This window comes from Helobdella robusta (assembly GCF_000326865.2).
Source record: "Helobdella robusta unplaced genomic scaffold HELROscaffold_7, whole genome shotgun sequence".
Classification (NCBI taxonomy): domain Eukaryota; kingdom Metazoa; phylum Annelida; class Clitellata; order Rhynchobdellida; family Glossiphoniidae; genus Helobdella; species Helobdella robusta.
The window spans coordinates 5,477,439-5,489,395 of NW_008705398.1; the positions used below are offsets into that span (position 1 = coordinate 5,477,439).

General features: G+C 37.8%; 1 protein-coding gene across 1 annotated transcript; it reads right to left on the reverse strand.

Moving 5' to 3' along the window:
- Window positions 1-4,588: 4,588 nt before the first annotated feature.
- Window positions 4,589-11,957, reverse strand: HELRODRAFT_165224 (hypothetical protein; the record flags this gene model as incomplete). Its single annotated transcript, XM_009031073.1, has 19 exons — window positions 4,589-4,660; window positions 5,004-5,072; window positions 5,523-5,669; window positions 5,782-5,949; window positions 6,044-6,118; window positions 6,847-6,990; window positions 7,503-7,676; window positions 7,780-7,866; window positions 8,094-8,171; window positions 8,455-8,637; window positions 8,996-9,179; window positions 9,465-9,584; window positions 9,740-9,926; window positions 10,120-10,198; window positions 10,799-10,879; window positions 10,951-11,047; window positions 11,273-11,298; window positions 11,708-11,830; window positions 11,943-11,957. 19 exons carry the CDS (start codon window positions 11,955-11,957, stop codon window positions 4,589-4,591), a joined length of 2,109 nt encoding a protein of 702 aa, XP_009029321.1.

The window sequence follows — 11,957 nt, forward strand, 5'->3', positions numbered from 1 at the left end:
AGCTGCGTGACGTAATTCAGCAGCTATAAAGTTACACTAATTTAACCACCACATTTTCCACCACCAACATCCTCTCTATATTTCTCCCCGTAGGTATCACATTCATCTTCACCATCATAAATGTCATATTCATCCTCACCACCACTACCATCGTCATCATCGTCATCGTCAGGAACCTCAAGATATTCATTCATGGCAATCCCTCCAATACTAAGGGCATCATGGACGCAGGTGGTCCAGACCTTCTGTGAGACACAGAGGACCGCCTGCCCCGGCCACTCCTTCACCCAGTGACCACGACTCACCAAGTTGTACGACTTGATGCACTTGGAAATTATCTGTGTATGTGTGTGTGTATGTGAGAGAGAGAGAGAGAAAGAGAGAGAGAAAGAGAGAGAGCTTTTACTTGTGAGTACGCGTTTGTGTATTTGCAAGTATGCGTGTGTACTATACATACGAATGTATATGTCCTTCTTTATTTATTGTATCATTAGACTTTGGACAAAACCAATAAACCAAATAAAAAATTAAATTAAAAAAATCAAAAAGCGAATTAATTAAACAATCCATTTATTAAGCTAATGTGAATGAAAAGAAATAAATAATTAAATGAGTAAATGAATGAATGAATAAATGAACGAATGAAAAACATGCAAGAGTGAGCGCATGAATGAATACAGAAGTAAGTGCCTAATTGAATGAATGAACCTTCTTAAGAGTGAAAATCATGACTTTCTCCAGCTCCAACAGCCACTTCTCCACAGCCCCCTTCACGTCTGACGTACTTACAACTTGTTTCAACTCTATCACCTCACCTGTTCAGATGATGACGATGACGATGTCGAAGCTGATGAGGATGGTGATGATATCAATGATGATGCCGATGATGATATCAATGCCGATGACGATGATGATGGTGGTGATAGTCCCGATAATGATAACCCCAATGAAATATTGACGATGATCACAATATTAGGACAAAGGTGACGAGGAAAGAAGCAGTGATGATGATGATGATAACTATGATAACAGTTAAAAAAATACTGAGGATGATGACGACGGTGAGGTCGTTGAAATAATAATGACAAAGACGATAATGATGACAAAGTTGATAATGACGATGATGATGACGACGATGATGGTGAAGTTTGAGATAGAGATGATGATGACGACGATGATGGCAAAGCTAAAACGACGACGACGACGATGATGATGATGACGTTCAGCATGTTCACCTTCACTGCTCATCATCTTGGTGATGTCGAGAACGTCAGGAGTGAAGTCAAGCTTGGCAATCCCCTCAAAACATTTTTTCAGATGAGGTTGCACCCTGTTTCAGAGGATGGATGGATGAATGGATGGACGGATGGATCAGTAGATGAATGGATAGATGGATGGATGAATGGATGGATGGATGGATCCATGGATGGATCCATGGATGAATCAGTAGATAGATAGAACAGTAGATGGATGGATGGATCAATTTTGAATGGTTAAATTAATAGGGAAAGGAGAATTGATAGCAAAATGAGTGAGAAGATGATACGACGGTGAATAAATGAATGAACATTCAAATGGATGGATGGATAAAGTTGTGAATATTTAAAAAATGGGCAATCACTCTATCAATCAATTAGCCATTCAACCAGCCAAACAATTAATCATACAAACAATCAATCAATCAACCAACAAACCAACCAATCAACTCAACAAATAAATAAACAGACTACCTCTTCGGATCCTTAGTTTCCGCCAATATTTCGAGTAGTTCGTCATTTGAGAGGAAGAAGAAGCGAGGAAAATAGAGTCTTTTCTTCTCGAGGTAATCATTCAAGGCCTTGTTAAGAACACATGCCAAATGATATTAATGAATAATATTAAATGGTCGTTTCAGTTTTAAATAGAACGGTGTCTAGAAATGAGAAAAAGATGGTCTATATATTCTCTATTAGGCCGCTATAAAGGATATATTATAAAACAAAAACTTATCTATTCAATAAGTATTTGTCAGAAATGATAACTTTGTCTAAACGGCCCGGACTACAATGGTCTTCTCATTTCTACTTTATTCCTGGTTTTTATTTTTAAAAACTGTTTATCTTTCTGTCCGATACTTTTTCAGAGCAAGTCTCAAAACCCATCCATTTAAAAAGTTCAGTGAGGGGTTTGTTTGTTGTACACCAAAGAAATATACATAATGTTCAAGTACTTTTTGCGCGATATCTTTTACGCATGAGATGCGATTTCGCAAAAAAGCCTACTTTTTGGATGGTCTCAAGTATTTCGTTTGATTTCTGAAGCTTCTGCAGCAGTTTCTCAATGGAGATCACATCCATCACGTTCGGATTGGCATTTACCTGGAATCATTATAAGCATCATCAACACCTACCCATCATCACACCATCATCGTCGAAGTCATCACCGTTTTCACATGATCAGCACATAATCATTATCATCACCACATTATCATCATCATCATCAACGCAACATTATCATCATCACCTTAGTCATCAGTTCCCTCCACATCTTATCGACAGATCCAAACTTCCTGGCCTCCTCCATCATCTGGTTCATGATGTCAGGCGAGCTGAAGATGGGTTCCAGGTACATCCAGGCCGACTGAACCTTCAACCATTCGGTCAGTATCGTCGATAGCAACATTATCGTGTCGTACCAGGCTCTGTTTGCAAGCAATCAATCGTTCAATCGTTCGTTCGTAGTTGTTGTTGCAGATGTTCGTTCCATTGTGATTGTTTGTTTGTTTGTACTTGTTCATTGGTTTGTTGTTGTTTGTGTGTGTTTGGAGTTGTTCATTTGTTTGTTTGTTAATTTGTTTGTTTGAGGGTTTGTTAATTGTATAATTACCAACAAACACAACAACATCAACCATATAACTTCAGCCTTAACTTCAAAAACATGAACAAAAACATCGCACTAACAAAGTTTCTTCTTCGATTTGTTTGATGTAGAGTGAGAACTTCATGATCTGTGCCTTCAGTATGTGATCTTCCAACAACATCTGAATGTCCTCGATACTCGAAAGTACATAAGTACCCGTGTCCTTGTATGGGTGCAAGTTGAACTGCACCTAAGTGAGTGGTTGGTTGGTTGGCTGGTTAGGTGGTTGACTGATTAGTCGGTTGATTGATTGATTGATTGATTGACTGGCAGGCTAATTTGCAGAATAACTGTGCAATTCGTCGACATGTTTTTATGAATCCAATAACTTGGTTGTGTGTGGATTGATTGGATGACTTTCTTCGTTTATATAAAATCAAAATAATATTAGTTTTTAGATAAAAATATAAATAAATATTGAACAATCATAGCAATAAGCCAGCTCAGCTCAGCACACAGTTTATCACCTGGTCAATCCGTCAAATAAATCAATCAACTGATCAGTTAATTCGTTCACTCCACCAATCTACACCCACTAACGTCCAATCATTCCTTCCCCCCACTAACGTCCAACCATTCCTCCCCCCCCCACTAACGTCCAACCATTCCTCCCCCCCACTAACGTCCAACCATTCCTTCCTTCGCCCCCCCACTAACGTCCAACCATTCCTTCTTCATTTTTGCCAGCATCAACTTCAAGCTGTACTCCTTAGCTGCAAAATCCGCAATCGGTTCGAACTGACCAATGTACTGTTCGACGTTCATCTCGATGGCCTTGTTCAAGGTCAACTGGTCAGGGTCGAAAGTGGTGCCGATGATTTGGAAGACCTCCGCCCAGTATCTGTCAGTCATGCCGGGGTGGAAGAGGGCATGCAGGAGGGGGATGTTGTTGCGGAAATCCTCCACTTTCTGCTTCATCTGCTCAGCGTGCAAAGTGCAATCTCATAAAAAAAATTTCATGCAACTTTCACGCAATTATTCAAATGAATAAAAAAATTTAATTTGTGTTCAAACAAATAATTTTACTACTGAATCGAAAATTCAATTTTGCATCAATCGCTTAACCGATATAGGCCTACCAGTCGAACATAAAACCGCTCAATCTTCGTAGCAGCAGCAGCAGCAACCAACCTTTATAGCCATTATTTTGAGTCCAATTTGTTCGGTGAAAATTTTTTCGAACTTGAAGAACATTTTGAGGAAGGTGTCCGACTCAGCGTCGATTTGATCAGGTGTGATCGAAGAACGAGGTCCATACATCCAGATTCTAGTTGGTAGGGTGGTTGATTGGTTGGTTGCATACCAAGTCGTTTGATTGATTGAAAATTCTTATCGGTTAGTTAATTGGTTGTGTGAATAACTGAGTGTTTGGCTGGTTGGTTGGTTAGTTGGTTGGTTGGTTGCCTGTCAAAATATTTGATTGAATGTTTGGTTTGTTAGGTTAGTTGATTGATTAGTTAAATAATGAATATTTGGTTAGTAAAAAAGTTATAAAATAATCAATATAAATAAAGTTTACGAAAACAACAACAAAAATATATTGTCAGTGTTTTCAGTAGCCGTGCCTAATTAATTACCTAATTATTAATTAATTAATGAACTAGTTAATTAATTAAATGATTAATTAATTAGTAATCAATCTATGCAATGATCCTTTTAAAAACTGATAAGTAAAACTGAAGGCAACTCCCTACTCTTGTTTCTTATTGAAGCCATCGATGAGCTCAAAAAATTGGAGGTATGGTTTCAAGTTGTTGATGACCTATAATTATTATTGTTATTACTATTATTATTATTATAATTATTACTATTATTAGTACTATTGTTATTATGATGAAATAAACATGAGGCAAGACATATAGTCTCTATGCCCCATCCAAAAATATAAAAGGAAACAGTGTAGCACACAATATGTAGCACAGAGAAACACGTACTTATGAACCAACATAATCAAATTATTAGTGCATCGTTCGAAATAATGTTGAAACAATTTATATGGTTTATATAATTAATTTATATATTTATGTCAACATCACCTACTTATTCATCATCGTCATCATCAACAGCAGCAACATCATAACCATCATCAACATCGTTATCATCACCTGTGTTTTAAGGGGCATGGGTGTGTTGGGCCAGCCGTAAGCAGTTTCCTCGATCCACAGAGCTTCGATCTGATGCGGGAGAAGGATAGTTCACATTTCAAAGATGATGTTTTATCATCATTATTATTATCTTATTCAATATCATATTCTTCATCACAACCTCGCCCTCATCAACTTCGCAATCACCAACTTTAAAATAAATCCCTCCACCACTGTCATCCTAGGCAAACAAAATAAATGCTATTCCCTCTCAAAACATTATCCGCAAAGCACATCAAAATCTCTTTGAGTGTCTGAACTGAGAATTTCTCTGCATTTAAACCTGATCGCCGGATCCCGGAAACTGAAATTTCAACCAGCACACCATATCCTCATCGGACATAAACAATTGTTGCGTTTTATGGATCTTTTTAAATCCGAACCCAGCTACCGCTACGTCCTCAACTCAATCATCCCCACCATGATATAATGACCACCAGAGTGGACATCATCATCATCATCATCATTATCATAACAAACTTCATTATTAATCTCCTGGGTAGCGAGGTTGAGTTTGCTAACGGTCTCCCAGTACGTGTTGAATCGATCGAGGTTCTCGATGAACTTCAACTGGCCGATCTCATACTCCAGCATCTCCAAGCGATTTTTCAGGTTTGTTCTTTTCGTCTTTGTGTATTTTTATGTTTTTTATTATTATGTGTATTTGTGTGTGTGTGTGTGTGTGTGCGCGCGCGCGCGCGGACGCATGTACTCAATCATGTATTAAACAAAACCTGACCATGATAGCAGCCTGCAGTTCTTTCTTTGTCTTCTCTATGACCTGCTGACACTGACTAAGGCTCAATTCCAACTTGTTCTTCCACAGGAATGTCTCAACATTCAGCTTCATATCGTCAACTGTGATGATGCCGTGATCCAGCAGGAAGAGCAGTTGTATGTGGCTGGCCTGGTTGTGTAGAGTCGTGTCGTGTGAAATTGTCTGACGAGTTTGTTATCGTATATTCATCCAAAGAAATCAAACAATCAACCATTATATGAACCTGCAACTTATCCTGAAGTTCGACTGCCAACTTCTCCTTGACAACGCTGACGTAATCAATCAGCTCCATCAGCTCCTTCGTTGTCGTCGGAATGACCATCAACCCATTTGCAACGTGTTGGTACTCCATGCATAAACTGATTTGTTAATTTATTGGTTAACTGATTGATTGGTTGATTGATTGATTGATTGATTGATTGGTTGGTTCGTTTTTTTGTTTGTTAATTGATTGGTTTGTTGATTGATTGATTGGTTCATTAATTTATAGTCTTGCTGGTTGATGAAATTGTTATTTGGCTGATAAATTAGTAACTGATTGATCGACTGATTAATGAATGTGTCCGTTAAATAAGCTCTTAGACGGTTTCAGACAACTAAAAAACATCTTGTCTCGCTTCGCGCCAACCAGGCTTGTGCCCAAGACGAGATACTCGCATATTGTCATAAGATCAATTACATGACAGACAACAACAACAACAACAACTTAAACAAAATAATTCACAACAACAACGTATACAACAATCTATACAACAAAAAAACAATACAACAACAACATATACAACAACAAAATAAACAAGAACATTTATACAACAAATAACAAAACAACAACAACCACATATACAACAATTTAAACAACAATGAACTGCAACAGCAAGAGCAGCAGCAACTACATATAGACAACAAAAACCCAAACAGCAGCAACAACAACAATAAACAACAGTAACATAAACAACAACCTACACAACAAAAACCAAAACAACAACAAAACAGCAGCAAAAGCAGCAGCAGCAATAACAAAACAACTACAACAGTGTCGGACATCTTATTGGCTCTGTTGTGACTCGATATCATTTCATTGAGTAGCAGACCAATCAGTCCTTCAGTCCTCTTCACGAGGTTCCTCGTCAACACTTCACAGTGTATTTCAAACATCCCGGAGAATATTACCTGAATGATGATGGCGATGATGATGAAGACGACGACGATGATGATGATCAGGGCGACGATGATGAAGATGATGAGGAGGACGATGATGATGAGTATGATGATGATGATGTTGTTGATGAGAAGACTGTTAATAAAAATGATGGAGATGATGATACATTAATGATATGATATAATATGATATGATGACTGAAGATATAATCTGAATGATGATGGCGAGGATGGCGATAATGATAATACGATGAAAGGATGATGATGCTGACGATGCATAAAATTAGTAGCGATTAAAAAGAAGGTAAAATAGGAGGATAGAGAAAAGAGGGCAGTGATGCTAATGATTGGATGGGATAACTATGACCAATGTTGTTAATGTGACGAAAACTATTTTTCCATCATTTTCATTTTCATCCTCCTACTACTCTTTATAATCATTACCATCATCATCGTCATCACCACCATCATCGTCATCACCATCATCATCGTCATCACTCTCATCTCCATCGTTAAAAACATACAGGTGGCACAGCGGCGGACACCTTGTGGCAAATTTTTTCATACCTCAAAACTTCCTCGCCAATCATATCGAAGGTCAGGTTGTCACGTGACAGAAAATGGGCTATCTCTTTGTCCGCCTTCAGTTCAATGGTCAAAGAAAAAATGAAAGACGGATGAACGAACAAATGAATGAACTAATGAATGAATGAATGAACGAATGAATGAATGAATTAATGAATGAATTAATAAAAAATTACTAAAAATTATAAATGAATAATTGAATGTTTGAATGCAAACCTGTTCAGTGATAACAGATTGATACTCATCAAATATCTCAGCGTGCTCCAGGACTGACAATCTTTCCCTTTCCAACATGTCAAGAACCTGTTAATTAATTAATTCATTCATTCATTCATTCATTCATTCATTCGTTCGTTCGTTCGTTTGTTGGTTTGTTTGTTCGTTTGTACAATTAATCAACAAATCTTTTGTTCTTTTGTTTATTCATTTGCTTATCAATTCATTCCTTAGACCAATATTTAAGCATCCCTCAATTAATTAGAAATTAATTCATTCATCACAGCCTCATTCAGCCTCCCACCCTCTCCAACCTTCTGCTTGCATTCTTCGACAAAATCATCAAAGATAGTCAGCCGCAGAAAGTCTTCGATAACCAGTTTGTTCTTCTCCTATCCAAATATTCATCCATCCAATATGAGCCGTATAAATAATTTATGCATGCATCAAATGAAGACCATATAAATAATTCATGCATGCATCTCCAATGTACAACACTAAATACAATACATATATCCATTAAAACATTCAATCGTTTAAGCAAGCACGCACGCACACACACATACACACGTTTATAGCGCGGACAACAAAACAAGTTAAAAAACATACACACACGCACTCCAATATGTTTATCGATTTATTCATTTATTAACAATATTCAAAGAGTGCACAAACCAGCCCAGAATTATAGAGCAACCCCTCAACTTTGGGAAATATTTTGGCCGCCTTGAGGATGATGTCCAGCATGTAGATGATGACGACCTCGAAGTCCTTCCAAGTGGGCTCAAGCCCGATGGAGGTCTTGTCGCAAATGAATCGAACAATGAAGCCGGGCAGGCTGCAGTCTGATACTGAACTCTGAGGAGCATGTGCGTGTGTTGCGATGTGATGCAATGTCTGCCGGTCGCTCGAAACGCTACTCAAGTAGGAAGTATGATTGGTGGTCACGTGAAATATGGTGATGACTATGATTATGATGATGACGACGTCGTTGATTTCGACGTTGATGACGAGAATGATGGTGATGAACACAAAGATACTGATGACGAGAATGATGAACAAGAAGATATTGATGAAGACAATGACGATGAGCCTGGAATGACGATAAAATGATGATTAGAATAATGATGATATTATACTTCAATACCGTATTTGAATAATGATGACAACAACAAACAGTATAAAAAAGACGATGACGACGATAATGATAGCTAACATGAGGTTCAGAGAGCATCTTGGTGTAGCTGCTGAGCGAGTTAATGATAAGTTGTTGCAGCTGGAGCGCCATGAGCGTATCAACGCAGCTGTAGAAATGCTTCTTCCTCAGGGTCTGCTCCCTGCTGGGCACCAGCTTGTTCGCGTTTGCCTCGCATATTATGTTCAACACTTGGCAGTACCATCTGCGTGTGTGCGTGTGGATGTGGGCGCGTGTGAATGTGGGCGCGTGAATGTGTGGACGCACCTGCGTGAATGTGTATCTCATCTGGGTCTGCGAGCAGCGTGTATGCGTCGAGAACAATAAATGAGGTGATAGATATAATAGAAGTATTTTGCAGTATAAATATCTACAATCACTTCTCAAAACTACAAATCATAATCATCCTTATCATCATCGGCGTCATCGTCGTCATTCTTATCACCATCGTCATCTTAACCATCATCACCCTCCTCAACAGTCAACTGACTCGTCGAGCAGTTTCCTGATATTGATGCTGAAGTTATCGAGGCACATGAGGTGGTAGTCGGGCAGTTCGAGGGCACTGTCCAGTTTTGTGAACGCCTTCGTGTTTATCAGCATGAAGTCTCTGGTGGCCAGCGTGAGGGTGGAGAGGTGAAAGGAAGAATGAAGAAGATGACGAGGAGAACAGAAACATTGTCATAATTTATCAAATGATGACGACGACGATGATAAAATGAACGAGAGTTAAGTTGACGGTGTTGGCACTGTCAGCGGACAGACCTGTATGATTTCTGCCAGAGCATGTGGATGTGCGCCAGGCAGGGATTGGTGCAGTGCAGCAGTAACCTCAACCTCGACCTGTTTTTCTTGAAGCCGAACCGCCAGGACTCGGGGAACTGACCCAACTTGATGGGCAGACTGTACACTCGGCCAGGAGTGGGAGATGACTCATCCAGGACAAAATCAACTGATGGATCGACGAATGTACGAAGGTATGTACGAATTAAATTTTTTTATTAGCGCTTTATAAATTTCTGATAATAACAATAATAAAAAGATAAAATAACAATAATAATAAAACATTTATATGTCTGCATTGCATTGTGGGAAATACATTTCATGTAGATGTGATGAGGAAAATAAATGTTTATTGAGATCACTTGTTGTTTTTTTCATGCTGACGATGTAATCATTCTTGACCTGACCCAAGATGCACTGAATCAGGTCATTGTACTCTGTCTGTGTGCATACGTGAAATATTTTACGTTATATCTTTGCGAATCTGCATTGCTAAGCAAAATTTTAATTGGGACAACTCTTTTATCAGGCAACTAGCTAATCAGTCAACACATCAACCAAGTAACTTATCAGTCAGTCAGTCAGTCAGTCAGTCAGTCAGTCAGTCAGTCAGTCAGTCAGTCAGTCAGTCAGTCAGTCAGTCAGTCAGTCAGTCAGTCAGTCAGTCAGTCAGTCAGTCAGTCAGTCAGTCAGTCAGTCAGTCAGTCAGTCAGTCAGTCAGTCAGTCAGTCAGTCAGTCAGTCAGTCAGTCAGTCAGTCAGTCAGTCAGTCAGTCAGTCAGTCAGTCAGTCAGTCAGTCAGTCAGTCAGTCAGTCAGTCAGTCAGTCAGTCAGTCAGTCAGTCAGTCAGTCAGTCAGTCAGTCAGTCAGTCAGTCAGTCAGTCAGTCAGTCAGTCAGTCAGTCAATCAATCAAACAAACGGTCAATCAATCGATCAAACAAACGGTCAATCAATCGATCAAACAAACGGTCAATCAACCAACCGACCAATCAATCAATAACATGCTAACTGACCTACCTTCATGTGCTTGTTGAATCTGACCATTATCCTGTCAATGACCTCGTTACTCAGGGGAGTTATGTAGGCAGTGTCGACAGAGTTGTGAATGCAGTAGTTGTAACGCTGGTAAACATTAATTTCAAACCATTCAATGAAGAAAGTAGCTAAAAAAGTTCTTGCAGTCTTTTACTAACCAATAAAAATCTTTCATATTTTGTTAGATGAAGCGGATTTTCATCTTCATCATCTCCTAAACCATCATCCGTTTCTTCATTTGTACAATCCCCGACTCTTTATGTGAGTTCACATTAAATTATATTATAATTTAATTTAATTAATTAATATTTATTATAATGATAATAACTAGTACCTTCTGAATTATACTGATAAAAATTTTCAAGTGAAATGAAAAAAAAAATTTAAAAGAGTGTACGTCAGGTAGGAAAGCAGGGCAGTTTTGAAAGAATCTTTCGCACACCTCTTTTGGTACATCTCCATCCTGATAAAATCACTAACCTTCTCATATTCCTTAACATAGCTTTCTATTAGTGGAAAATTAAAAACGCAAAATTATAAAAATGTGGGTACACGAAAGGAAGTTTGATATATAATAAATGAAATCCAATATATATTTTTTCTTTAAATTTAAAATTGGTTGATAACACAAAAAATTTAATGTGCATCATGCATTTGTAAGGTGTGATATGGAATGCTATAATGTTAAACTTTTAATCTTAACGTGATGATGATTTATTTTATTATTCATCACTGAATTGACTTTTAGAAAAATAATTATAATAAAATTAATATTACTAATATATATACAATACAATACAGAATACACACTACACAAGTATAATATAAGATCTGATAAGTTGATTGTATGAAAAAAGAAAACTTAATTTTCTCAAACGATTTCGCGACTGATTTTTTATTGTATTTGAATTTAACTGGCGTATCCTTCCATTTGTATTTGTCCTTCGCTACGATCTCCTCAGTTAATTTCGGAAGAAGATAACCGCAAGAACTGTTCTGGACTTGGTTAAGTGACGTCACTTTTGGATTTTTTGGGTTCTTGGGTGGTAAAAATCATGTGATATATTGTTTTAGCTCGATTATTGAGTTTTTGTTAAAAATAAAATAGATAAGATGATAAAAATAAATATAAACCGAAAATAAGACAAACCTTGTCTTTAGACAT